General features: G+C 41.2%; 1 protein-coding gene across 8 annotated transcripts in view; it reads right to left on the bottom strand.

Moving 5' to 3' along the window:
• The window catches only part of LAMA2 (laminin subunit alpha 2), a 485843-nt gene that overhangs the window by 354448 nt on the left and 113783 nt on the right, over positions 1 to 17612 (bottom strand). For all 8 annotated transcript variants that reach the window (XM_066614516.1, XM_066614463.1, XM_066614481.1 and 5 more), the window contains exon 2: positions 3770 to 3940. In XM_066614516.1, the coding sequence (XP_066470613.1) occupies positions 3770 to 3940 (171 nt within the window). The remainder of the gene's footprint in view (positions 1 to 3769; positions 3941 to 17612) is intronic.

Here is a 17612-nt window from a genome sequence, read left to right as displayed (position 1 = left end):
AATGCCTGGACACATCTGAAAGCCCCATTAAAGCACTTGGTGGGAGCAAAAGCAGTATCAGTCTTAAAAATGCAAATACCATAAAGTGTATGTAAATATCAAATGATTCAGCAGCACTAGGAAGCAATAGCAATGGCATGTTATAATATTACGGAGAGAATTGAATCATTACTGGAATTATCTTTGTATTAAAAAGATATTGAGGGTGGGAGAAGGAGGCCTTTTGCTCTAGGTACTTTCTGATCTCCCCCCTCCCCCAACCAATCAGCTTAAAAGTATTCTAGAAAAAAAAATCAGCTGTACATCAAACACAGGTCTCCAAGGTGATCATGATAGAAGTTGACTAATTGGAAATTTTGCTATCAGTCTCCTCAAGTCAAATTGATATGCAGGTTAGTCATGAAAAGGAGGAATGAGAGATGAATATACAATAAACTGTAATCCCATTACAGCAGTTTAATCTTAATTAATTTGAAACCACTGATGAATTGCTGGAAAGTATTCCCTATTTTTAAAAAGGGAGAGATGAAATATAGTATATACCGCCTACAGAAAATGCTAGAACTGCAGGCTTAATATGAGGACCAACCTTGAGGAAGAATGACAAGGGAGTTAGCTTACACAGGCAACCCATCAAAATGTGGTCTTTAATTTATGTTCACATATGATTAACCAGGGAGTGTGTGTTCATTTCCTTCAACAGTAATTAAGGGGAGGTGTACCAGATTTACAGAATTCCAAGGGGACCATTTAAAGTCTAGTTGCATTACATGGCACTGTTATTAAAGGGCCATCTCTGGGTAAATAAAACAGTTCATGGTGCCAAATGAACATTTTGCAAACCTTAAAATGTGATGGGTTTGTAATGAAAAACTGCATATTTTTAATGGTTGGCTGCACTGTAGATTAATGACAGACGGCATTGCAATACATGGGGTCTTTACAAAAGCTAAGGGAGACAGTACTAACAAGAGAGAGGAACACCGGGATAAAGAGTCCCCAGATATAAATATTGGATGTGGAATTATCTGAGGTTGATGACCTCAGAACCAAAAAGGTAAATAATCCCAGAGTCACTCTGCTCTACGGTGATAAAATGATAAGGTATGACTTTCTGACTGAGGTATTGCAAATCATATTACTAGTTGTTCCACACACCTGAAAACAGCCAGGGGAATGTCCAGAATGTTTAAGGTATATAAAGAAAAAGAGAGCGAACCTCTTACTCCAACCCAGTAAGGGTGACCCATGTGAAGAAGGTTACTTCCATGGGTACCCTTCCTTGATCAGAACCCACAGTCACATGGGTATGGTATCTTCCACCACCACTAGACCACCATATCTATCAGGCTGCATACCTGCTTTCCATGATTAGATTTTGACCAAACCTGTAGCATTGTTCTGACTAACTGATGAAAGACAGAAGCACTAAATTTTTAAATATTAACATTCATTAGGCTGCATCAGAAAGCAAGGTTCATTGAGCCCATAAGATCATTTCTCAAAGAAGCACCAGAAAAATGGCTACAGGCCGAGGGTCTGTTTTGAATTAAAGAATGCAAGGAAGAGTCGCTGCAAATTCAAGAAACCAAGATGCTTGAAACACACAACTGCAAATAATTTAGGCATACAACAGCATTTTTCTTTTAATGTAATTTTCAAGTGAATCCTACAACACTCAACACAAACACCTAAGTACTTTATTCAAAGTGATAACTATGGATATAATTAATAATTTATAAGGATGTAGTAATGACTGTTAACAGATATTAACAATCACCAAGAAAAGGCATCCATGGCCAGCCAGTAATCTTTCCATTTTGAGATAAAGGTTCCAATCCTATGCACATTTTCCAGGAGTAAGCCCCATTGAACACAATGAGATTTACTTCTGATTGGACAAGTGTAGGATAGTGCTGAACATCTGCAGTGCTTAGTTAAAGGCATTCAACCTGTACAGCTGTTTATCAAAATGAGCAAGAAGGAAATTAAAATCTCAGGGCACAATCCTAACCAATTTTCCAGCACTGACATAGCTGTGCACTGCATCCTCCTCAAGGTAAGGGCATGTTTGTTACCTTACCTTGGGGCCGCATTGTGGATAGGTCAGTGCTGGAAAGTTGCTTAGGATTGTGCCCTCAGTCTGTGTTTTAAACCCAAACTCACAAGGAATTCGTTTTGGACTCTGGAGATGTTCTAAGACTTCCAGCCAGTAACCATCTAGTCTGAATCCCTTCAATCATTTGTCAAAAGCTTCAAAATCACATACATTAAATACAAGCGCATAGAATAATTCTGCAGTTGGTCACAACCTCAAGTTTAGCCTTACGTTTACATTTAGCCTTTTAGAGAATAAACCTTCACCAGGTCTTGCCAGCTAAATAATGACTCCTTTTCTGTAGCAGCCAAGCTTTACCTCCTGCACCCTATCTCTTATATAAGTCCTCTTAAAGGCACATTCTCCTAATTCCAAAATTTGTTCAAGAATTTAATGGAGTACATCCTGATCATCTCTATAAATTAGACCAGTGGTTCTCAAACTGGTGGGTTGTGAATACTTCCCCCATCCCTTTAAGGGGCGGAGTAAGGGGAGGGAGACAGCGACGTGTTTCCCCAGGATCACGTCGCTAAGGGGAATGAGGGGGGTGCTTTGCATTAGATGCATTGAATGATGTAGGGCTACAGCAGGAGATGTGGGGAGCCCTCCGCAGCACTCCCTGAGGCTTGGAATGTTCACTAAAAGCCAACACAAAGCACTTCCGTTTTGCAGGAGGTGCTTTGCTCCTGCTGCTTCTGAAGATTCCAAGCCTTGGGGAGCGCTGTGGAGGGCTGCGCAGGGCTCCCTGCACCTCCTGCAGCCTGCTGCAGCCCTACATCATTCAATATAAGTGCAAAGCACCCCCCCTCACCCCCCCTTAGCGACGCGATCCTGAGGATCCTGAGGATCGCGTCGCTGCCTTAGCCCCTTCCCCACAAGAACTTATTGAAGGAGTAAAGATCCTTCAAAGTTTGAGAAACGCTGAATTAGACTATTACCTATGAATTGTTCTGGTGCTCTTAAAGAACTAGATTCCAGGTTCTTAACGTATTAAGAACACTGATCTGACCCAAATAACAACTAAGATTTAAATTAGAATTGAGGCCATGAAAAAAAAATAGTGTGGAGCCTAAAGATCCCTTCTGTTCCTTTGTCATCATAACTGCCCTAATTGCACTGGTGTAGGTACAGCAATTTGAAAATCTGTATGTCTATGTTCCTGATCCAAGAAATAGGCTACCAAAATTTCTTAATTTTTGACCTGTGTTCCTCAGTGTGTGTCCTGATGGACATGTGGTCTTACCTACATGGCCATATAGGCAAATGCTGACACAGACAACCTGTGTAGATGAGCAATTTGAAAAATGCTGTAATCTGAACCAACAGTGAAGTAAACAGCATTTTAAAATAAGATTTTATGTACTAAAAGTTCAAGTGTCTTTACTTGTCTTGATGTAAACATTTGCTGTTCCAGCCCATGGAGGATGGCAGTATTAGCAGTGAAACATCATGCCTTGTATGTATAGTTGAATGTATACCTTTTATTGGCCTGATGCAACTTTGCAACACAGGTTCCCTTTGCCATCACTTCCTCCAAATAAGTTTACATTTAATTACCTGCTATCCTCAATATTAATTTTCAAATGAAATGCTTGGAGTCATCTCCCCCCCCCCCCAGGTAAAAATACTCCAAAGGATGCTAACAACACAAAACAAAAATTCCACACGTACGATTTGGAATCCGACTGTGTAGGTCACAGATCCGACATTGAGGGTTTCTCATTGGCTGGCCGGGTACATGTTCCACCAACTTGCAAAACATTTCAGGACCTTTTTCACCGCAGGTAGCATTTGTTGTGATGAGAGCATTAGAAGCCAAGTTCAACACTGCTGGAAACAAACCTGAAAGAAAAATATAAGTCATAGTACAGTGAAAAGCACATATGGGGATGTTTGCCCATTACTTGAATTGACACAACAATAAAAGCACTTGTTTAGAATGCAGATTTTGCTTCAGTAATTTGGGCTGCAATCATACAACACTTCCCTGGAAGTAAGTCCTATTGAACTCAGTGGGACTCACTTCCACAAGACATGCATAGGATTGAGCTATTGCTCTAATATAGCAGGTTTGGGCGGCGGGGGGGGGGGAGGACAGTTAAGCTTAAAAAGGGGAACAAAAAACATATAAATTTCTAGAGAATTTCGCCCTGAGAACTCATGTGAAAATCCATGCTCTTGGGCTAGAGCAGTATATAGACAATGTCCCCTTCTCTTCAACAGCTGTGCTAGTGAACAGCATCAGTTGCTGAAGGCAAGTTCTCTCCCTCCCCTTTCAAGCTTTCATGCATCCAATAATCTGATAGAGGCAGAGAAATCTTGCACGTATATATTACAGTCTTTGAACTGTAACATGTTTTTGGGGAGGAGAGTAAGATAATCAGTTGTCTTTTAAAAATACCCACATTTATTTTAATTAATTGCTTCACTGGTTTAATGGAATGCAGAAAAAAACTTTAATCAATTGACAGGCCCATATTTAGGTCATATCCATCCCACCTCTCATTAAAAGGAGATCAAATCCTTTGAACTCTATTTTTTTAAAAAGCATTTCCAAAGACTAAGCAATGAAGTTTGGTATTCTTCTTACAAAACATTTAGATGAATCATGGTGAAAAATCAATGTAGGGTGGCAACTTGAAAAACTAGAGGCATCCAACCAGGATGAAATTTGGGTTTTGTGTCCGAGAGCTGCATTGGAATGTACTGCTTGCTACCCCCATGTCTATTCCATGTTTCCTGTTCCAGACTTTAATGATAATTAATCCTAACCTCAACTAAAATGGCCAGGGATGGACTTGAATGTATAACACATTTTGAAGCTTCTCTTTCTCCTTGTTGAATTAATGCAGCTTTGTTCAGCAGATTCCTTTTGATCTGCCATCTCCTATCTGTTCCTACAATTAACCTGTGTGCCATTTAATTACTGACCCTTTTGGTCATGGTACAGTGATCCTCTGACATCCTAAGTTACCGACTCTGGTGCTCCCTTTAAAAGGCATGTTAAACATATTGCCTAAGTGAGGCACCCAATTAGCTGCTAACTTGTCCAATTTGTATAACCAGTCAATCAATAGCTGGGACTTTATTGAACTTGCAGCTTGCCATATCTTTACAGATTGCAGCCTTTTTCTGTGTGTTTAAAAGGTAAGGTACTGTTTGTTCCCTTACCTCAGGGCTGCATTGCAACTGCATTGGTGCTGAAAAGCTGGATAGGACTGGGCTCTTACAGCCCAGTCCTAAGCTGCCCGGGACACACGGCTGTGGTGGCACTGAAAATGGCTGCTGCCACATCCTACACACTTCGAGCGCCTGTGAGTGGCACCTTGGGAGAAGGGACTACTCGATTCACCACCAACAAAAAGGTCAGCGGTGAATCAAAAGCCTCTGTGTCAGGCAGTGAGCCTAATGCGGAGGCTTTGGATCCCGTGGAACAAAGCTCCACCAGTCCCTCCTCCCTCCCTGCTCCTTTTCCCCAGCACGCCTCCCCCTGCCCTCTCCCCGCCTCCCACCTCCCTTAAACACCTCCTCCCCACCCTCCGTTGCACTCCACTCACCTCTCCCCTCCCTGGAACACTTCCTCCCTGCCTCCCTCCACACCCCGCTTACCTTTCTGCAGCTCGGCAGTCTGTGTGACTGCTGAGCAGTGGAGGTCAGGTGCCTCCCTGGTGGTAGCCCTGCGCCAGCCAGCGCTGGGCTACCACTGGCGCTTGCCCAGCAGTAGGGCCCGGAAACGTGCCTTATGGCATGTTTGCAATAGAGCGCGCCAGCAGTGAGCCAGCGTGCCAAGCCCAGGATTGGGCTCTTAGTCATCTTATTCATTAAAAGAGCTATTCACACTCAAAAGTGAAATCTGATGTAGTTAGGCCAGTCATCCAATTAAAGAAATCTTAGACAATCATATGAACTGATTAATCAGTAAATTAATTGATTAAATCTTCAGCCACTCACATAATTTTAAAAAAAGCATTTCTAAAGACAAAAGCATTAATTTCTTGCTTTGGCACACACGCCATAGAAGTCACTGTTCTAGAAGAGACACTTTTTCTTGTGCATGCCTCTTCTACTTATTTGTAAAAATAGGGTGTCTGATTAATATGAGGCACCTTTTAAATTGAGCAAAAGTTTTTTTAATCGGTGATTTTATTGATTGTCTAAACACTGCATTCCTCCTGTAGCAGCCCAATCCTTTCCCCCACCATCTTCCACCATGCAGCTGCACTGACAGAGCATGTGATGCAAGCAACAAGGAGGGGGGAATCAGATGGCCTACAAGAGGTAAGTTTCTAGTCACCTCCCAGTAGGACACCTGATTGCCAATAGGTCTCCACAGACATAGACCAGCTACTTTGCTGGCCTAAGTCTGAGGAGAGATAGGGGGCATGTTGGGCTGGAAAAATGGGGATAGAATCCCAATGCATACTGTTACTGCCAAGATCCAGCCCTTGAACTGCCCCCCTGCCCTTCCTGCCCCAAATATCTTCCAAACCATGCATGACCTCACTCCCACTGCCACCTTATTTGCTCTGGCAAAGCCTGGTTCTATTGATAGCAGGCGTGAGGAGCTGCCAGTCATTTGCAGTGGTAGCTCTGACATGCTTGGCAGTGGTGCACCATTTATGGCACCACTGTAGCATTTATGATGGCAGCACGAAAGATCTAGGACTGGGGTGTAAATGTCAACCAACCTAGCTCACACATCTGATTCTTCTTTGGTTAATTATGGCTGCCAGGGATGCCCCACCCTGTCCAAGACAAGGACCAGTTATGACTTCAAATAAGAGTAAACCAAAGACATGGCCATAAACGAAGGAAACATTGATGTCACTTAGCTAATGTTAAGATATTTTAACCTTTTGGATTATAAATGGTTAACAGTACAGATGCAGATGTAAGGTAGTCCTGTGAAATGAACCATATCCACTTTATTAATATTATTAAGAAGATTTATATACTGTTTTCAACAACAACAAAAATAGTTCACAAAGCAGTTTACAAAAACTAAACAAATGGCTCCCTGTCCCAAAAAGGTTTGCAATCTTAAAAAAAACATGCAAACACCAGGAACAACCATGAGAAAAGGCACTGTGCTAGAGTGAAGAGGTTAGTTACTCTTCCCCCTAAATATGAGTGCCATTTGAAAAAGCACCCCTTTGCCCATTTAGCAGGGTCTGTTCCAGTTATTTAGGACTGATAAAGGCAGAATGGTTTACAGTGCAATCCTAACTTGTGCTGGAATAAGGAGGCCAGCAGGCCTGCCCCGTATCCAGAGCAAGTTTTGGGCTGCAAGCAGCTCAGCCCAGGGCAAAGGGAAACACTTCCCCTAACCCCAGAGAGAGCTGCAGGAGTTCCAATGGGTATACTTGGATCTGCACCATCTCAAGAGCAGCCAGGGTACACTGCCTGGGAACGGGGTCAGGATCTGGCACAAATGTGGCACCCCTCGCTCTCTCACCACCCACCCATTCTTGGGTAGAATGAGCTACTTCCTGCAGGGAATTTTGCCCATCAGTCTTTTAAAATCTCTTACAGTGCAACTCTATGCATGTCCGTATAGTGCTGTTCATTCTCTGAGGTCATCAGAGGGGGCCCTGTTGGTTATGCCGCCATTGAGAGAAGTGAGAGGGATGGCGGCGAGAAAGAGGACCTTCTTGGTAGTGGCACCTGCATTATGGAATTCTCTCCCCTTTGAATTGAGGACAGCTTCCTCGTTATTAACTTTTCGGTGGGGCCTGAAAACTTTATTTAGGAAAGTCTTTGAGGCCTTATAATGGCTGCTTTTAACAATAAAATTATTGTTTTTTACTGTGCATTTTATTGCTGACTGTTGTGTTTTATATATTGTTTGTTTTTATTGTTTTTATCTTTAATATTTTTATCTGTATTTTACTATGTATTTTAATGTATTGATTGTTAGCCACCTTGGGTGCCCTTTGTGGAGCAAGGCAGAGCATAAATCTAATAAATAAATAAGGGTGCAATCCTAACCCCTTACGCCAGTGCTTTCCAGCACTGACAAAAGGGCAATGCAGCTCTGAGGTAAGGGAACAAACATTCCCTTGCTTTGAGGAGGCCTCCATGAGTGCCACCCAACTGCAGGATGCAGCACGTGTCCCATTGGCACCACTATGCCAGTGCTGGAAAGCACTGACATAACGGGTTAGGATTGTGCCTTAAAATGCATAAATGTCTACTCAGGAGTAATCGCCACTGAGTTCAATGGGTTTTTCTGTCAAGTAAGTGTACTAGGGTTGCAGCCTTGCAACTGGAAGCATTTTTGAAATAACCATCTTAACTAGTATTTGCTGACTGCTATTTATAGGTTGATAGGAATGATTTAATCATAGGCATTAATTTATGTTTAGATTATTAGTAATTTGTGTTTATTTTATGTTCTCATTTAACCTCATATTTCTTCTGTTTTTCATGCTGGATTTAATAGTGACTCATGGGAACTTTCATTTGCCTTACAATCAACTACTTATGTTTTGGAATATTGTTTTGCAAGTAATTTTGTTACTGCTAATTAGACTTTGATTTTTTTATATGCTTCAAAACCCTAGAAAAGCCCAGTCCTACCTAACTCCCTGCACAGCAATGCAACAGTTCCAGAACAGCTACTGCCACATCCCACATGGGAATTTTGGCCACTGGAAGCCTCCTCCGGGTAAGGGAACACCAGTTCACTTGCTGTAGGGAAAGCCCCAGAAGCCACGATGGGTCAACTCGGATCTGCGCCAGCTCAATTGCTGATGCAAATTCAAGTTGATCCATGCAGACGGTTCAGGTCCAAGAAGCGGGTCAAGATTCAGCATGCTCAGCGGAACCCGCCCCCTCCCAAGTCTGAGCTGCCCTCCTTCCTGCCCTGTTCCTCCAACCCCCCTGCCACATTCATCCTCTCCTCCCTCCAACCCCCTGCATGGGTTTACCTGCACTGGTAAAGTGGCCAACACTCCTCCACCTGACATGGGAAGATTCCGGCTTTCCTGATAGCATAAGCTCTCAAAGTGTGCTTTACAGCTGCTTTTCAGGAGCCAGCACTGGTGGAACACATGTTCTGCCAGCACAGAGTCATGGACTCTCCGCTCACAACAGGAGAGGAAACTGAACGCTTTCCACATGCGCTGCCTCCGGCGCATTCTCGGCATCACCTGGCAGGACAAAGTTCCAAACAACACAGTCCTGGAATGAGCTGGAATCCCTAGCATGTATGCACTGCTGAAACAGAGACGCCTGCGTTGGCTCGGTTATGTCGTGAGAATGGATGATGGCCGGATCCCAAAGGATCTCCTCTATGGAGAACTCGTGCAAGGAAAGCGCCCTACAGGTAGACCACAGCTGTGATACAAGGACATCTGCAAGAGGGATCTGAAGGCCTCAGGAGTGGACCTCAACAAGTGGGAAACCCTGGCCTCTGAGCGGCCCGCTTGGAGGCAGGCTGTGCAGCATGGCCTTTCCCAGTTTGAAGAGACACTTTGCCAACAGTCTGAGGCAAAGAGGCAAAGAAGGAAGGCCCATAGCCAGGGAGACAGACCAGGGACAGACTGCACTTGCTCCCAGTGTGGAAGGGATTGTCACTCCCGAATCACACTAGACGCTGTTCCAGAACCACCTTTCAGAGCGCGATACCAGAGTCTTTCGAGACTGAAGGTTGCCAATACAAGGATTGGGCTGTAAATCGGTTTGATTTATAGTTCAGAGCATGTCAAGAATATTAGTATGCTAGAAAGTGGACACATTACATCAAACCTAGTCTGGGAAAGCTATTGGTGGCCCATCAGTATCTCCACAAAACTACTTTCCCCACCACCACACACACACCCACAAAACAATAGATGGGGCGGGGAATTATATGGTTAAACTCTTTGTAGAATTACACTATATCCAATCTGAAGGAACTATTTATCCTCTCTCTTTAAACAGAAGCACTACAGTCAAGTTGTCAGCAAGGGAGTTTTTAAAGTAAAATTGTTAAAGAACAATTAATTTTGTTGCAATTAACAAAGTAAACATCAAATTAATATGCTCGCTAAACATTTGTTAGGTTAATCACACGCACTCAAGTAAGCTATTATATACATGGACTATTTTACCTGAAGAAATATGAACGTGTTTGTCTTATAAACGATTATTCTAATAACTTACTAAAACAATTTGGAAGAAAACACTGCTTCAAACAGTGCCAATGCATGTCATTAACTGAGAACAAAATTTGACCCCTTAAGTAACAAGTTATCAGCATAAACACAGGCAATGATTGTTAGATGTTTTATTAAAGAGACACTGTCAATGTCCCAGGGCTTCAGAGACAAGGAATTGTGTCATATTCAACTCCCTGCTGGCATACATGAGCAGGGATGGCACACAGAGCACAAAAGCAGCAGAAGGTGGACAAGCTTTCCTACCATGAACTCAAGCACTGGATTTGTTACTGGTGGAATGCCAGATTTCAGGGAGCTAGCAGTTTCGTGTGCTTGCTACGCCACTGATAAGGATACAACTCTTTGTTGAAAGCACAATCTTTTCTCCATTATAGTTGATGCTGTAAAGGGCAGGTCTGTTAGGGCAGGTCATATTCATCTAGGTCCACAAGGGCATGTGAACGAAGTGAAGAGAGTCATAGGGTAGGAAAGTTCACAGTGTTAATATGAATCTCTTTATTTGTCTTTGTGTTAACTGGAGAATGTCATTTCCTGTTAGTACCTCTGAAAGATAGGGATGCCATAACGTATTTCCCAAACTATCCATGGCTTTTGATACTCTGTAGTTTGAATTATGAATGGAAAAAATAATGCAAGATGCCACCCAGAAGGAATTTGTGTAGTTCAGTGTATTTATAGGCTGAATGAGCAAGATATGAATGTGCTTTATATGATAAATAAATACCTAAATTGCTGATGGGTTGTTTTCCTGCCTGATTAAAGTTTGTAGCTACTAGAAAGAATATTCTGCAAACAACTTGCAAGTGGTTAAAACTGTTTTTTGTGGGTCAATAAATAAACTGAACCGAGCTGAATTGAACCAATGGCTTGTTTAACGAAGATTTCAGGGAACAATTTGTCTTTGGAACCAACATGGCAATGAGTTCACTACAACAATGCTGTGTGCAGTACAGCTTAAAAGACTGCTTCAGTTCTAAGCAAAATCTACCTGATTGTGGCTATGAATAAACCACAATACTAGGACCAGCCATAAAATGGGTATCCCTTAAAGCAGTGTTTCTCAGACTGTGGGTCGGGACCCACTAGGTGGGTCATGAGCCAATTTCAGGTGGGTCCCCATTCATTTCAATGTTTTATTTTTAATATATTAGACTTGATGCTACCATGGTATGTGACTGTATTTAGGGAAACATTACAGACCTGTACGTTTAACAAGCTACTATGTATATTCTTTTAACTATGATAGTAAACGGGACTTACTCCTGGATAAGTGTGGGTAGGAATGTAGCCTAGGATTCTTAAAAATTTTCCTGCTTGATGACATCACTTTCAGTCATGACATCACTTCCAGTGGGTCCTGACAGATTCTCATTCTACAAAGTGGGTCACAGTGCTAAATGTGTGAGAACCACTGCCTTAGAGAAAGTGGTAAGTATATTGGCAATTACTGGAGGTGGGGGCAAATTAATGTGCTGTACTATCAGCCTGTAGAGTTGGTGGGGAATATGTTTATAATTATTTACTGCTCTAAAGCGTAGCTATGTGAATAGAGTTGGTTGCTCTATGCTGCTAATTTGGGTTGGGTGCAGAAAATAGATTTCTGATTGTTTCTGGTGTGTAGAAATGTTGCATTCTGGATAAATGATTTAATTCAACCTTGCCTCATACATAAATGGCAGTACATGAACAAAGTAAATTCTAAGTGGGAAGATCCTCAGTAAGAACACTTGCTCTCCATCTCCTCCGTCACATCCAGTTGCCTTTGTATCAGACTTGTAAATGTCAACTTAAATATTCAGAGTGGATGAAATTTACATTTCTTGCAACATACTATAATCCTCAACCAAAATCAACCCAAACTATCATACTTTACATGGTATGCTTATATAACAAATAGTGTGACAATATATGTTCTTGAAAACATAGAAATCTTTTGTTTGGCTTTTCTAGAAGCTAGAATTGCTTTCTCATTTCCACTTTCCCCATGTCTGCCCCACAAGTCCTCCTGCTAAAAGTAATGTGAAAAACTCTTTAAAATATTTTTTTAAGTACAGTACTTAGAGCAATTAAAGAATTTCACAGGCATGCAACATCTGGTTGAGGCAGCTTGCATAATTTTCAAACCAAGTTGAACTACCAATTATCTTTTATGACCTGTCAAGTACTTCTCTCTCTCTCTCTCCCCCCCCCTTCCATTTTTCAGGTCCAGGTTAGTCAATAAAACAAGAGATTTGTCAAACCCTTGGAGAAATACCATTTGTATCTTATGGTCTAAGTTGGTTGTTAGGTGCTAAGTCACAATTTGAGGACGTTGAGGTTAAGGGCTACAAAGCCCAGCTGTATTCATCACATAAATGTTTTGAGACAGAGCGTATGTAAGTTTCACATTGTCAGGAAAAGATCCATGTTATAAACAATGATAAAAATGAATTGAACTTGCTCTAAAATTCTTTCCTGACAACTATTTCCACAGTTCCCTCTAGCACACGGCTACATGGTACAATTATTTCCCCTTCTTTCCCTACTGCAAACATTGCTTGCCACTTCTAAGGAGGAAAGGAAACAATCTGTCTAAATTTCATTTAAACTTTTTCAATTCCATCTTCCAGGTCTGCGGGAGAACTTAGAAAAGCCACTAATTTGTATCAAACAGGCCAAAAGCAATAAAAACCTGGCAGTTTCAGATGTTCCAAGAAGCATCCTCAGGAAATAACGATGGTTGTCTCTTGTAGTACTAAGCTATGCTGGTGTGTGGGAACACAAAGCACTAGGACAAAGCAAAACAAAATGTTGCAGCAAAGGATGGTTTCCAGCTGTGCACCACAGGGAGTAACTTAATGCACTCAATCCACAATGTAAAAGAACTGGAAAATAAGTTCCATTTTAAAAAATCACTGTCCGGACACAACAGTGCTTGCAGACTGGAAAAATATCATGTGAAAAAGTATTTGTCCAGAGGCAAACAAAATCCAATACCACAGCCTTTCAGTTCATGTTTACAGCTTGGGCCAACTGTTCCTACAGCGTTTAAACAGCTCTGTTATCTTTGTCTCATGTAAAAGAGAGCTAATGCATTTTTGTTGAGCTCCTGCTTCTTTCGGTTGCTGATCCTTTTATTTATTTTTTCCCAGCTCTGACCCAAGGTAATTTTTCTCTTTCACGCAAGAATATTTTTCCCAAGTTGTATTCTCCATTTTGTATCAAAGGGTATGTTTAAAATATTACACCCAGTGAAGCAATATGACTTATTCATATGTGTTATGATATACAGTATATACAAAGAGGCTTTTGTATTTTTCAGCTAAAGATTTGGGCTCATAGCTTCTTTGAATCACTTACTAGGCTTGGCATTGGCTTCCATCGACATAGAAAGTAAAAAAAAGACTGCAAACTGCAACCCAATGAAGGCAGGAGATACTTATTCAATGACCCATGCACATTTTTGTTCTGGCTCAACAATCTTAATATAAGGAACACACAAAGAGCCCTGCTGGATCTGACTAAAGGTCCATCTATTCCAGCATCCTGTTTCCCCAGCGATCAACCAGATTGGGAAGCTCAAAAGCAAGACAAGAAGGTAACTTCTTCCCTCTACAGTTGTTCCCTTGCAAACTGGCATTCCCTAAAATGTGGCAGAAGGAGTTAGAAGTGTGCCCTCCACCCACCACTACATGAGGGTATAACGAAGTCAGTATGGCCAAGAGATGAAACATGTAACAACTTTGCTACTGTAATTTTACAAAGGTTCCAACCTTCTCAAAAGTTTCAGTTGTTCTCATTCAGGTTCACAAACAAACCTATAAATTACTAAAGGAATAAGTATTATTCCTTTAGATATGAGAAACAGACAGCCCAATCCTAAACTGAGCTGGAGCAGCAGGGCTGCAGTTTAGGAGTAGGCTGGAGGTCCCTGGCGGGGGGACCAGTGCAGTGTACCATCTAGTTTGGGATTGTGCTGTCAGTAAAGCAATTGTGATTTGCTACAGGGTTCTAAACTGGAGATTGAAAATTCCTTTGAGACCCTAAAACTTTATATGAATTCCACAGAACAATCCAATACTGTCTTCCCTTCCAAAATCATTTGTTTGCTTCCTCATTTCCAGTTCGTGTTGATGATGAATGGAAAGCTCAGAACGAGAGCAGATGGCTGTCAGAAAAGTGGTGACTACGTAACATGGGTGAGAATTAGCAAGCAAAAAAAAAAAAAAAGCATCTTGGGGAACAGCACAGAGATCTTGCCTATAAATGCCAACAGACATCTGGGCTGAAACACCGTAAACCCAATTTGAATATTGTTCCATGCTTACTTTAATATTTATGCATATTCGATTATTACCAGGTCTGCTCACACATCTCAAGATGAAGTTTTACTTGTTTTCTGAGAACTTGAAATTCAACATTTCGCCCTTTGACATTTAAAAATGATACTAGAATGAACATAGATTTAGAAATGAAAATAAAGAATGGCATCAAGGATTCCACATATGGAGCAGGATTTGTTAACAATTTCTAAGCCTCTGCTTTAATAACTGAAGAATGTGTGTTTTATAGGACCATGCTATTTTGTGCATAGTTCAGGAAAAATAAATGCTTTTCTCAAAAATGTGCAACAATTTTTGTTCATGTATGCCTGGTTTAGACAGATAACAGGTTAGCTCAGAGAAGCACATATGACTACCACTTTTAGCACAATGTGACAGGAATTGCATAAGACCACTGACTATATTAACAGAGCTTGGCAAAAGAAGTTTAGAGACAGTCTAGAATAGTGATTTTCAACCAGTGTGCCATGGCACATTGGTGTGCCACAAATGGTCTGCAGGTGTGCCTTGGGAGTTTGGAGAGGGTCATTTATTAGTAGGGCCTTTGGGGGATGTGAGCCTTCCACCTGCAATGTCATGTACCTTGTCAAAAAACAGATGGTGTGCCTTGTCATTGTGTCATGAGATAAAAAAAGATTAAAAATCACTGGTCTAGAAACAGAACAAAGGGGCCAATCCTATTCAACTTTTCAGCACTGATAGAACTGCAACACAGCCCTGAAGTAAGGGGACAAATGTTCCTTTATCTGGAGGAGGCCTCTGTGGTTGCTGCCCCACTGCATGATGCAGCACATGCCTGGAAAATTGGATAGAATTGGGCCCAAAGACAGTGAAAACAATGTCCATGTTCCTTTCAGTTGCCAAGCAGGAAAGAGGACTACTGTGATTCTACATGACAGAATGTTACCATTATCATCTGATCAGAGAATGAAGCTTAAGTGTCTTGCACTTAATCTCATATATAATTTTAAGGGCATGGAAACTATCTGAATCTAGCTTATTAGTGAGGGCACAATATGATGCTCTGGATAAAAGGGTATGGCTTACACTAGAAACCTATTTCAGCGTCTCCTAGGAGCTTGGTCAGAGATTCCGGTACTCGGTCAACACAAAGACTAGGATTTCGTTGTGCTTCTTTTCCTTTTATGGTCTACTGAAGCTAAAATTTTCCTTGTACAATGAAACTATGCTATATCGCTTGCATCTGTATAGGGGATTACACCACTGCCTCCCCCCGCCCCCCAAGAACTCCCTGAGAGTTTGAAAACCGCTGATATAACCTATTTTCTTTATTTACACAAACACGTGTCCCACCAACCTCAGTGCCCAAGGGCACCCAAAGTGACTCACAATACGATAAAAACATAATCTAATAAAATTAAAAACACTATACAGTAGATAAAAAGATATGGAGAGCCACTTTAAGCCCCAGCCCCCATCCTCTCTGGAAAAGGACAGTGCCACTATGGAATGAGAAGAGTGGACGGGTCAACCAATTATCTCTGGCCATAAGTTCCAGATAAATAGTAGTTATCTAATAGATAACTTGTAGTAGATTAGTTTAGTTATCTTTTCAGTGGTAGTTCTCAAAATGTAGAGTTCCCAGTCCCAGGAACCTTGGTGGTCTCCATTTATTGGTGTTGAAACAAGTTCTTTTTTAAGCAAGCATTTGTTTTATTTGCAATTTAGAATCTTTTAATTTGTTCAGTTCTGATTTCTCCCAGTTAATCTGACTATGAATTGTTACATTTTTTTATTTTATTGGATTGTACTTTTTTTTGGATTGGTGTTCTATGCAAGTCTTCTGAGCAACTCACAGCACAATCCAATGCATGTCTACTCAGAAGTAAATACCATTGAATTCAATGGACCTCTTGGGCAAGAATTGATAAGATTGCAACCTCAGTTCCTGTAGATTGTAAGAAAAGATCAAAAATACCTTAAGGCTGCAATTCTAACCACACTTTCCTGAGAGTAAGCCCCATTGAACAAAATAGGACTTACTTCTGAGTAGACCTGGTTAGGATTGTGCCTTAAATAACATTACTGTTCTAGAACCTGACCTTATGTCTTGTTTCTCATGATATTAATATGGTGATAGAACCTCAGGACATTAAACAGCCTCTCCCAGAATGTAGCCTAATTCCTCCACTTGGAACAATGCTAATGCAATTTCTCTTCTTTAAAATCCATTTTTCCTATTTTATACACGTCTAATGCTTTCCCAAAGAGATGAAACTAAAAGATCTGTAAATGAAACATTTGAAAAAAATGGAACAGATTACTGTAATTTCCCATGACAAATGAAAACCCTTTCTTTTTTGAAAAAGAGAACTTTCATTTATTGTAAAGATAGAAGAAGTACACATTTCAATTAATCCCCCACATTTAAAGAACACCCTGAGGCTCTCTTATCTTACCATTCCACTCAAATTAGAAGCCCATACAACTGTTCCTTGCAGATTTCTGTTCACTGACTTGCATGCATACAGTATGTTAAATATTTCAGGAACATATTGTAGGGGGGTGGGAGGCTTATTCCCACTCATACTCTCTACTGTAAAATAATATACCAGACTTTGTCTAAAATTACAGTTCAATTGTTCTATCAATACGTGCGAGTTCAAAGGAAAGCACCCTGCTGTCAGCTAGCAGTGGTTCTATTCTCTAGTCACTTTGCAGGGTGCTGCTACATGCCCTTTTGCTGTAACTGTCACCTGACATGTGCAGGGTAATCATGTATGACCCTTTAAGAGTTAGATAGCTTTGCTTTTTCTCTCCCCCTCCTCCCCCAACCTTCATTTCACTTTTTTTTCATGGCTGGGAAGCTTAACAGCCCAATCCTATCCACACTTTCCTGGGAGTAAGTCTCATTGACACTAACCGGACTTATTTCTGAGTAGACCTGCATAGGATTAGTTAGTTAGTCCCCTCTGTTTCATGGGGCACTCTTACTAATGCTCGTTACCTGAAATTTTTGAGATCCACAAATACTATTGCACCTTTGATATTTTCTGGCCCCATTTTACC

This window comes from Tiliqua scincoides, chromosome 1 (genome assembly GCF_035046505.1).
Source record: "Tiliqua scincoides isolate rTilSci1 chromosome 1, rTilSci1.hap2, whole genome shotgun sequence".
In the NCBI taxonomy this organism is placed as follows: domain Eukaryota; kingdom Metazoa; phylum Chordata; class Lepidosauria; order Squamata; family Scincidae; genus Tiliqua; species Tiliqua scincoides.
Note: the sequence above shows the minus strand (reverse complement) of the source record. Positions and strands in the feature narration are given on the sequence as shown.